Source organism: Aptenodytes forsteri, unplaced genomic scaffold, assembly GCF_000699145.1.
Source record: "Aptenodytes forsteri isolate BGI_AS27 unplaced genomic scaffold, ASM69914v1 Scaffold374, whole genome shotgun sequence".
NCBI classification, from domain to species: domain Eukaryota; kingdom Metazoa; phylum Chordata; class Aves; order Sphenisciformes; family Spheniscidae; genus Aptenodytes; species Aptenodytes forsteri.
In genome coordinates, this window is record NW_008795678.1 from 1,017,379 (window position 1) to 1,027,483 (window position 10,105).

The following is a 10,105-nucleotide window of genomic DNA, read 5'->3' on the forward strand; positions in this document are numbered from 1 at the left end:
AATTCTAGGATATTTACCTTATCAAGGTCTGTTTGTGGTGGAATTTAAAAGCAAAGCCATTGTGAAAACCTTTGCTTTTCTGAGGTACTGTATTTGTTAATTGTCTGCCATTAAATCAATAGTACTTTTTTTGTCCCCTCTCAAAATCTTGCTTCAGTGGGTGGTGTATTTTATAACCATACTCAGGGAAGTGTTGAGGAACCCAATTACATGCTATTTGTTTGGCTTCTGGCCTTTTTCTCTGAGGAACCGGTCCATGGGGAGACAACAGAAATATCTTATTGCCTCTTAGCTGCTGTGCCAAGGGAATGATTAAAGGAGCTGAACTGAGGAAAACTTTCACCCAAAGTAATTCTTGGTCTCCCTGGAATGCCTCTTGGGTTTCATTTATTTATTATAAGTAAGGTAGTGTCTGGTCTCTGTCAGTGACAAGTCTGGTTTAGTTTCAGTTAAGCAGACAAAATGTTTAAAAAGTTAAATTCCACGTTGACCTATGCTGAGAGATTTCTATATGTTAGCTTAGCAGCACACCTACTTGCAAGACTTGTGAGTGAAAAGAGCGTATACACCTTACCCTGTAGAAACCAGATGCAACTGGGGCCTGTGTGAATGTAACACATCAAATGGTCTTTTGCTTTTATTTCTGTTTTTCAGGTACTTGTTCTGTTTGGTAGAGCAGTGAATATTTTCCCACTTTCCTACCTGCTCAACTTTTTCCGTGATCATAAAATCACCCCCAAAATGATGTTTATCATGTGGTTTAGCGGTAAGTTAAAGCTCAGAGTATGGAGAACTGGAAAAAATGTTTTATCTTTTTCATTGTGTGGACTACTCTGGGAGGAACTGGTTTCCATCTGTGGAGCAAAACTCAGCCGAACATTTGCACTGTTCTCAAACCCAAGTGCAACAGATGTATTCTCTTTCCTCTTTGTGCTAGAGGACTATGCAGTGGTGATCCCCACTGAAGCTTTTCTGCAGAGTCTACTTTTCTTTCTACGTCTAGCAACTTCACAGTTCGAACAACAGTATCTGAAGAGCTCAGATTCATTTTAGGGCGGTAACCAAATGGTAGATAAATGGACATGGTATAGAATTGTAAAAATCTTTTAAAGATGGAGGATTCCTGTAGAGTTATCAGGGTGCTGAGGACCAATGTAGCTGTTGATTCACTCTTCATTGGTTTACTGTTCTCTCTGATAAGGTTTACGTGGTGCAATTCCCTATGCCCTCAGCCTCCATTTGGGCTTGGAACCAATAGAGAAGCGGCAGCTCATTGGGACAACAACAATCATCATAGTACTGTTCACAATTTTGCTGCTGGGAGGAGGAACCATGCCCCTCATCAGACTGATTGACATTGAGGACTCCAAAGCACGCAAGAGGAACAAAAAGGACATTAATCTTAGCAAGACAGAGAAGATGGTTTGTTTGGGTTTTTTATTCAGAGGATCACTGATTTTTTTATTTTTTTTTTACATTTTCCAAGACTAATACATTATTTTTTACAAAAAAGTAAAATGAAAGCAATGGAAAAAGCCAAGGTGGTAGGAAAAAGCCAAGCAATATAATTTTAAAATATCCCAAAGACGGAGCTTGGTTAGTGTTTACACAAAATAACCATTTGGACAAAGGGAAGAGAAACAGTCTCAACTCAATCGAATTATAAATTGATCCATACAAATTAAAGTAACCCCTGCAAAAGCATAAAGCAGATGATACAGGATTGAGTCATATACAGAGGAGAAGTAGCTAGTACAGTGTGACTCATGAATTAATCATAAAAGGCAGATGGGAATTATTTTGAAAAAGTCAAAGCAAAGGCCATGAGAAGGTGGTAACAACAGCACCCCTCTGACTGGGTTTTATTTTAAAGCAATTTCTAGCTAAGCAAGAGTACTGAAGAAAACTAACAGCCAGCCTGAAACCTCATGTGCAAAAGGCTGGAGTACATAGAGTATCCCAGAGCATTTGCCTGGTTGTCCCCAAACCATCGAACAATACATGCAGGGTATTGTTCTGTAGGATCTAAAAAACAGCTCCTCTTGGCACGAGATTTCAAAAAGCGTGCAGTCTTCAGAATTATCTTACTCTGTCCACGTAGGGAGGTGTGTATAGGAAGAGCACGGGGGTATGGTGTGTTCTGATACAGGGCTTGTTTTCAGTGAGACAATGACATTAGTGTTGCTTGCTGGATAAAACCATTGTCCAGCTCACAAGAGAAAACCTGCACGCTAGGAATCTGTTCTCAGCAATAGTAACTATACAAAATATGGAACATTTGAGGTCTTTTGCCTTTCAACATGAACAGGGAAGCTAAGTGGCTCTGGGAATCAACAGCTAGACAGATTCATACAGCCATAAGCCCCGGTAGGCTGGGACGATAATTTCCCTGTTGTTCCAGCGTGGGAATTGGTTGTGAGAAGGGAGAGCACAGAGTAGGGGGCTGAAGCAAGCTGGAAGGATGACTGCCACATTTCTCAGGTTATTCCAATATTTGTGATCTTTCTAGGGAAATACCATAGAATCCGAACATTTATCAGAGCTCACAGAGGAGGAATATGAAGCCCAGTACATAAAACGCCAGGACCTCAAAGGGTTTATGTGGTTTGATGCCAAGTATTTGAATCCTTTCTTCACCAGAAGACTCACACAAGAAGTAAGTCTTTCTTGTTTTCTTGAAGAAAAGAAACTGTGGTAGAGTTGGTTGTCACTTCACTCTGTACCATTCAAGGCTCATAGTGTAGCCATGCAACTTCTACATAAGGAACAGTGAGCCACCTAATATATTACTTGTGCCTATGTAGAGCAGCTGTAATGAAAAGCTGCGCTGTAAAATTGCAGGGTGGCTTAAGTGAGCATCTCTCAGGGCTGCCACAATTAAACTTTAAAAGGTGTATGGATTTATTGAACTCACCTCTTATCTTGCAGAGTACCATGAAGAGTATCAGGAGTTACTACTATCGCTAGAAAAAGCTGCTGCCACTCATGCAGAGTTTTTAAAGTGCTATCACACAAAGTTGCTGCCTTTTACTGTACAGGGTCCTGTGAATTCTGGTGTTGTGATTTTTCTGCAGAATGCAGTTTTTATCTGGGAAATATGCACCAGAATTGCAGCCTTCGCTTTTAAGACAACTTCTTCACTGGGAGACCAAGACTTTGAAGCTGTAAATGCAAAATGACACCTGACTTGAACGTGTAACTTTACACCTCTCGGAGCCACTCAGTGTTAATACTATGCCATTTTCACTCCACGCCTCAGAAACCTGAGACTCCTTGGCTGTATAATTCACTGTTTTTCCAGTTTGCCATAGAATTAAGCATTTTTGCTGTGGAGTTGATAATTTTGTGTAAAGTGGGCACATTCCATCTTTCTAGCCTGCACAAATGTACTATTTTTTCCTCTTGTTTTGTACCTTTCTTTTCAAAAGAATGCTTTCAGCACTTTCCCACAAAAGCTAAAGGCATTTTTTGCAAAACCAAAAAGGAAACAAGAAACCAGAGTAAGCATCTGATTCGTAGTTAGTAGCTAAAAGCACAGGCTGCCATCCAGTTTGCAACCAAAGGCTAGAAAAATAAGTATGTGAATCACCAAAGCAGGCCACAAGCTTCCCGCTGTCCCTGGGAACACGTAGAGAGGAGTGATATTCAAAGCCAGGCCATCCAGACAGCATTAGGCTTGTTGAGACCCACAGAGCAGGACTAGAAAACACAGGTAAATGTACCTGTCATCAAAAATATCGTCCATGGAAATAGTTACTGATTGAACACTTGATAAATATTTTCTCGTAGGAAACAGAATTGCTTTGCATGCTTAGAGACCAGGAGCGGATTATTTCCTAAGAATATGTTGAACTTGTCTTTCTCTTTTGCTCTAACACACAAGTAGTGTTGTAGCTGAGAGACTGTTCTGGTTTGCTTTTGCCTTAGGATTTGCATCACGGGCGCATACAGATGAAAACTCTCACAAACAAATGGTATGAAGAGGTACGACAAGGACCCTCAGGATCTGAAGATGATGAGCAAGAGCTGCTATAGCAGATGGGGCAGGAGTGCAGGGAGTTTATCATTAGAGCATTAGAAAGAGGATTTAAGTATCAAGAGTCTGACTGCACAAAAGCTGGAAAGCTAAGAATGAACTTTCTGCTTTCAGGCATGTCTTGTGCTACATGTTTAGGTATAAAACTGCAGATCTGCTGTGCTTGATATTACTAGTCAATGATGGAAACCCCTAGCTGTCAGACACTGGACTGAATGAAGAACCTCTCGTTCACATTTTACAGCATAGCAAATTTCATGCAGTCTATTGAAAAGCAGAAACATCTGCCATGAAATAACAACATTGTTTAATGGGGGGGGTTGTCTTCTTCCTATTATGAAATCTGCTGAAAACATATGCTGAAGTTCAGAGCCAGTGTATGACTCCGCAAAACAGAATGAATTGCACTTTACTTTTTTTTATATATATATATATATATTCATTCAGATCATGGAGAGGCTTGACAGTTTATACTGTGAATTTGTTTCATCCCTAGTAAGGGAATCTGACTGGAATAAATCTATAATTTATGGGATTTGCACATTATGAATCCGGAGAAAACACATACCTTGACAAAAAGCAGATGTTGCACATACAGGGAAGCACCTCTGAGGACCGGTGGGTTTGTCATTTAAGAAATTCTTGATTTCTATTTTATGGGATTTTTTTTTTTTTTAAAAACTGCAGTATTGTTGTGGTTTAATCTCAGCCAGCAACTGAGGTTATCTAATCCACAGTACTGATTATAGCATGGTTTGGGGAAGTGGGGAATTGTATGACACAGTACAGAACTGCATGTGAAATTCTAGTTTTAATGTGTTTTTTTTTCTTTGGCTAAAGCCAGTTGCAGTTGGGTTTCTGTAATTGGCAGTTGCTCCTCGCTGGCACTTTGGCTTCAAATCGTAGAAAACAGCAGCTTTTGTTTTGCCTAATTCACAAAGTGTCCCTAACACTCCAGAATTCACTAGTGGAATTCTTAAGTTCTAGTGGAGGAAAAAGCAGCATTTTCCATATCATTTGCTTGCTGAATTAAATGCACGCATGAGGAAGAAGAGTCTACAAAACCTAATCCAGGTTCAGAAAGGTTAATATTGCATATTGCTGAAGCAGCCTCAGTTGGGAAGTGCCAAACAGCTTTCATCAAGCTGTCCTGTTTAGTAATATGATTTTTCTCTTCTGCTTACACCGTTTCAAAATCAGCAGTATCATGTCACTTTTTCTACGTGGCCTAGTCCATTTGCTCAAAACTGCGTACACCTGAACGGACACGCAGCGTTTGCGGCGCATCTGCTGTGGTTACACATGCAGCAGTTTGCTTTCACTGCCAGCCCAAACTCCTCATTAGTCATTTGCATATTCGCAGTTGAAATGTGAATTGTAGTTCTGCACATCAATCTGACATGCAAGTGCACACGTTTGTTTCTGAAAGTGAGACTTACATTTTTGGTCTGGTTTTGCTACTAAGGTTTTTAATCAACTGCTTACCTGCTGGGAGGAATAAAAGAATGTATTCAGAATCCTAAACCTGTGTTGTCTAAGCAGTTTTTCCAAGATAACACATCTTGATACAGGACTCCCTTTTTCCCCCCCCTCCCTGTTAGGTCAAAGAGCTTCTCTCTGCTACTCCCAGAGCTGAAACACCCACTGGTGGGAGTCTGAATGGGGCACGAACTCAGCTTCTGGTGTTGACCAGAAAGCAATCGGTGCTTGCTTTATTCTTAGGAGAGGATCTGTGTAAAAATCAGACTTTTTCTTCACTTTTCTAGACAACAGTAGACTTAATTACATTTTAGTTACCCATCTGTCTTGCTCCGTTTCTCAACGTGAGCGTTTTAAGCCCAGGAGCTGGCTGGAAGGTCTCTGGGAGCTTCTCTTGTCACTGGAAGGTGTACGTTGATCTAGATGCTATTACGCTGGGCTTAGTGTGGCTTAGTGTTGTGCCATAGTCGTGCTGAAATATAAAATAGCCCCTAATTTCTATTGTTATTCCGGTGAAATAGGTCACCTGAGAAATAAGAGGTCTGCACCAATAGATCAGCCCTTTGGTAACTTCCATCAAGGTAAATTGATCGTTTCCTGCCCTCTGCTGGCAATTAGTGATAGCACTCCGATATCTAATGAGAGCCATTTACTGGGAATAATTTTACACATTAAATTGAAGCAATTAACCGATATAGCTAGAACTAATGAAATCACTTTGAAGCAATTAAACTGAAGAAAATTTGGATGGTTTAATTTAAAAGCAACCATTCTAAAACTTAAGAAAAATACTACATTTGTCAAAACTTGGAGTTAAGACAGCTTTATCTTCTCCCAAAATAAGGAAGTTAGTGCGTATTTCGAAACGAAGAGAAGTTTTTACCATTATTTCAGTGACCAATTTTCATATTCATTTATCAATACAATGACTTTTCTGTGACAGTCATTTCACAGTTTGGATTTCTTCACTTAAAGTAATATGCTTAGAAAAGCAAAATTATCTGTCTCCTTATTGACTTGCATTGCAGTTACTTTAGATCATTTCCTATTTTATCAGACCCATATTAAACGCTAATCCTCTTTCCACAAGTACTACCAGCCCCATCCTAACTTGGTGTCATCTGCAAATTTGTGCAAGTGTAAACTTGATTTTTTTTCTGCTCTCTCAAATATGGAACCACCGGGAAGTACAACGCCGATGTTGCTGATTACAGAGGCCCTGAAGTTCTGCCAGGCTGCAAACCCAGTGGCTCTACAAGTTCTGCCAGGCTGCAAACCCAGTGGCTGCTTCTCTTGACAGCTGAGGAGCTGTGCAAAGGAGAGGCAGGGGGAGCCCAGAGCACAGCTTTTGGCAGCTCGGAGCCTCCCAGAAGTTATTTTTCCCTCTTCCAGCCCGTCCCACGGCCCTGTGTTAGCCCACGACAAGGTGCCTTTGCTGCTGATGGCAAAACCCACCATCCACTGTGGGGAACAGCAACGGCACCCTGAAGCTCCCACCACCAGGCAGGGCTGAGCCCCTCCCCAGTTCCCCATTTCCGTGCCGGGGATGTGGCCAGGGGCATGGTGTCGGCCCAGGAGCGAGGGGAGCCACTGAATCGCCCCAGCCGCCCCTGGGGTGCTGGCACAGAGCAGACGTTTCCCCAAGCTCAGCAGCCCTGCCTGATGAAGAATGCAACAGAGCTGCTCACAGAGAACAAGAAAAAGGTGTTTTCAGCAGCGGCTCTCCTCCCATCGGTGCACGGCCGGGCAAGGTCCCCAGGGAATGGCTGTGACACAGCCAGCCCTCATCGGGGGCTGCAGGGAGCAGACCCCCTTTCCCTCCCGGCAGGCTGTGCCAGGAGGCGGCGATCCCCGCACCAGAAGGAGACAACCCAGCTGGCCGCCTTGCCCGGCGGCTGCCTGCTGCCACCACCATGCCATGGGAGAGGAGGCAGGACACCCTGCAGAGCCTCTTCCCCAGGACAACAGGGGCTTTTACCAGGTTCCACTCCACTGCTCAAGAGGACAGCAAACGCGCTCTGCCTTGTCACCACTGCCAGCTCCCATGCCTGCTCTGTGCCTCAGTTTCCCCACTAGTCAACATCCCCCTTGCAAAGCCCCCTCTGAGCTGCTTGCTTCTTGGGGCTACTAAAACTACGGTCAGACTGGCCAGCCTGACGGCAACCCCTGTGGCAGACAGGGAGGAAAGCAGGCAGGGAGGGGATGCCCCAGCCTGCCCTACTCCCTCGCATCCCCCATGGGGACAGCTGCACAGGGTACGGTCATGCCACCGGGCTTGGGACACCACCCAACCGCCCCCTCCCTGGGCAGGGCTGCCACACGGCGACCAGCTGATGCTCAGCCAGGGAGAGCTCCCAGGTCTCACCCATAAGACACTATGGAGCATGTGATGGGGCTCCAGCGTGTCCTTCCTGCAGACACACCATCACCGCTCCTGTCCCCCCCAGAGTGACATGTCTGTGGGCACCGAGACGGCTGTGTGGAAGTCACTGGTAAGTGATCGTTACCACGGAGTCTGATTTACACACAACCTGCTCTACCTTTGAGCCCCGTCATTGCCCCGGGGGCCCGAGAGCCAGACCCCAGCCCCAGCCCGCTCGTGACTCACCAGCCAAATGCGAACAAACACCTCCAGCTTTCCCTGCCTTGGTTTCATCATGAAGAAGATGTTATTTTTAACTCAACCACACCAAAAGACACTCATTTATTTTAAACATTAAAGCACATTAGGCTGTTTCTACAGCCTAATCTAAAAGCTGCCATAAAAGGACCGAAAGCAATAGTCATTATCTGCCATCCAGGAGCTTAACCTTTGGAAAGAAAGGCCAAGGCTCTGAGCTTTGCTTGTTAAACAACCTTCGCCTTTTCCCAGCGACTGTGCAGCCTGTCGGTGAGGTCACCCACCCCAGAGAGCAGGTTTCCACCCGTGGGGCCGCATGTAAAGGTCAGTGACACAGACGGTGGCTGAGGCTGCCCAACCCTCGAGAAGAACGGGGCCACAAGAGATGAGGCAGCCAGAGCACGGACAGCAGAGGGGAACAGGCACCGTCGGCTTTGTGCAACTGCTGATTTTGGAGGTACAAAGGATGCAAGGGGTCGCTGGCCATTACTTGGAAAAACGGTGCAGGCTGAGGGCAGCTCCGATTTGAGCTGATGGGATCTTCGTCAGCGATTCCCACTTTAAATTTGAACAGGAGTTGGATGAGCTTGTGGGGGGCCTGCTGGGGAGGCTGGTCCTGCCTCCCAGTCCTGCTGGCAGGGAGGCCAACAGCAGCACAACAGCCAAGAGCCACAGGCTGGGGGGGGGAGGGTTTTATACATTCAATTAACCACCACAGCCAGAAGTAATGAAATCACTCTGAAGCAATTAAGCTGGAGGAATGTTGGGGGCGGGGTGGTATTTAAAAAGCAACCGCACTAAAACTTCAGAAGGCACCCACTGCACTTGTCACAACTTGGAGTTAAGACTTTATTTTCCCCTCAAACTGCACGTTAACCTCCATAGTTTGGAGCCACTGGAAGAAATTTCTACAATTATGTCAACGATGACTGATTTTCACATTCAGTTATAGTTTTGCTGACTTTCCTTGACGGACACCTTATTCCCCATTTTTCCTTTCCTAGGACGCGTGGCTTCCCTGCCACCTTGGAGTGCGCTGTTGTGCCCTCAGACCCCTGAGCAACCCCCTGTTTTGGTGGAACACAGCTCACGGTGGGCCCTGGGGACATTTGGGTTGATGCGCCCTGGCTACAGGGCGCCTCCAGTTGTTCTGTGTTGTTCTGTCCATGGCAAACTGAAAACCGAGCAGAGCAGTAGAGCACATCCCTGCAGCCTCAGAACAGCTCTGAGGGGAGCACAGCAGGCACCGGTCACCTCGTTTGAGGTGAAGCTGTCCTTGCAGAGCCAGTTCACAGAACCAGTGTTAACAGAAATTAAACTCAAGGCGCAGATTTTTTTTTTCTAAAGGTTCATATTTGTACAGAATCTAACTGCTGCTACCCTTAGCCAAGCCCGCTGTCCAGACAGGAGCAAAGTGGCAGAAGAATGACATTTGCTTTCAGCTTCATTTATGTAAAAATCACATTTTACTGGCCATGACCGCTGTGAAATATGGCCCTAGAGACTGCTCCTGGGGTCTGGAGGACACAGCCCCACCAGGGCCTAGAACACACAGGAAGGGACAGCCTTTGGGTGAAGCCATTTGATGAATTAAGACAGAGGCTCAAATCACACCCCACCCGTTTTGCCGGTGCTATCGCACAGCCAGCTGCTGGATGCTGCATTGCTCCAGGGTCCAGCCCCATGCGCAGCTGAGGTTGGTGGGACACAACACTGATTTGAGGAGCGTGCCCGTGTCCCCAGGACGAGTGGGAAGTCTGTGCGGACACACACCGGCTGCTTTAGTTCACCCTTAAATTCTCTTTCAAACCTAAACCCCTGCCAGGCTGTGGCTCTCCCGAGAAGGGCAGGAGTGCATCGCTTGCCTGCTTACCTTTTAAGGTAGGGCAGCAAAGGAGAAGGTGTCCTGGAAGAAGGACTTGGGGGCACTGGTGGAGGAAAAGCTGGACATGAGCCAGCAATGTGCGCTC

General features: G+C 45.4%; 1 protein-coding gene across 2 annotated transcripts in view; it reads left to right on the forward strand.

The window, feature by feature from the left end:
- SLC9A8 (solute carrier family 9 member A8) overlaps positions 1-5,556 on the forward strand; it is a 32,214-nt gene extending 26,658 nt beyond the window's left edge. For both annotated transcript variants that reach the window (XM_019472967.1, XM_019472968.1), the window contains 4 exons: positions 655-766; positions 1,202-1,422; positions 2,510-2,656; positions 3,928-5,556. In XM_019472967.1, coding sequence (XP_019328512.1) covers positions 655-766; positions 1,202-1,422; positions 2,510-2,656; positions 3,928-4,035 — 588 coding nt within the window. In that variant the 3' untranslated portion in view covers positions 4,036-5,556. The remainder of the gene's footprint in view (positions 1-654; positions 767-1,201; positions 1,423-2,509; positions 2,657-3,927) is intronic.
- The last annotated feature ends 4,549 nt before the right edge of the window (positions 5,557-10,105 follow it).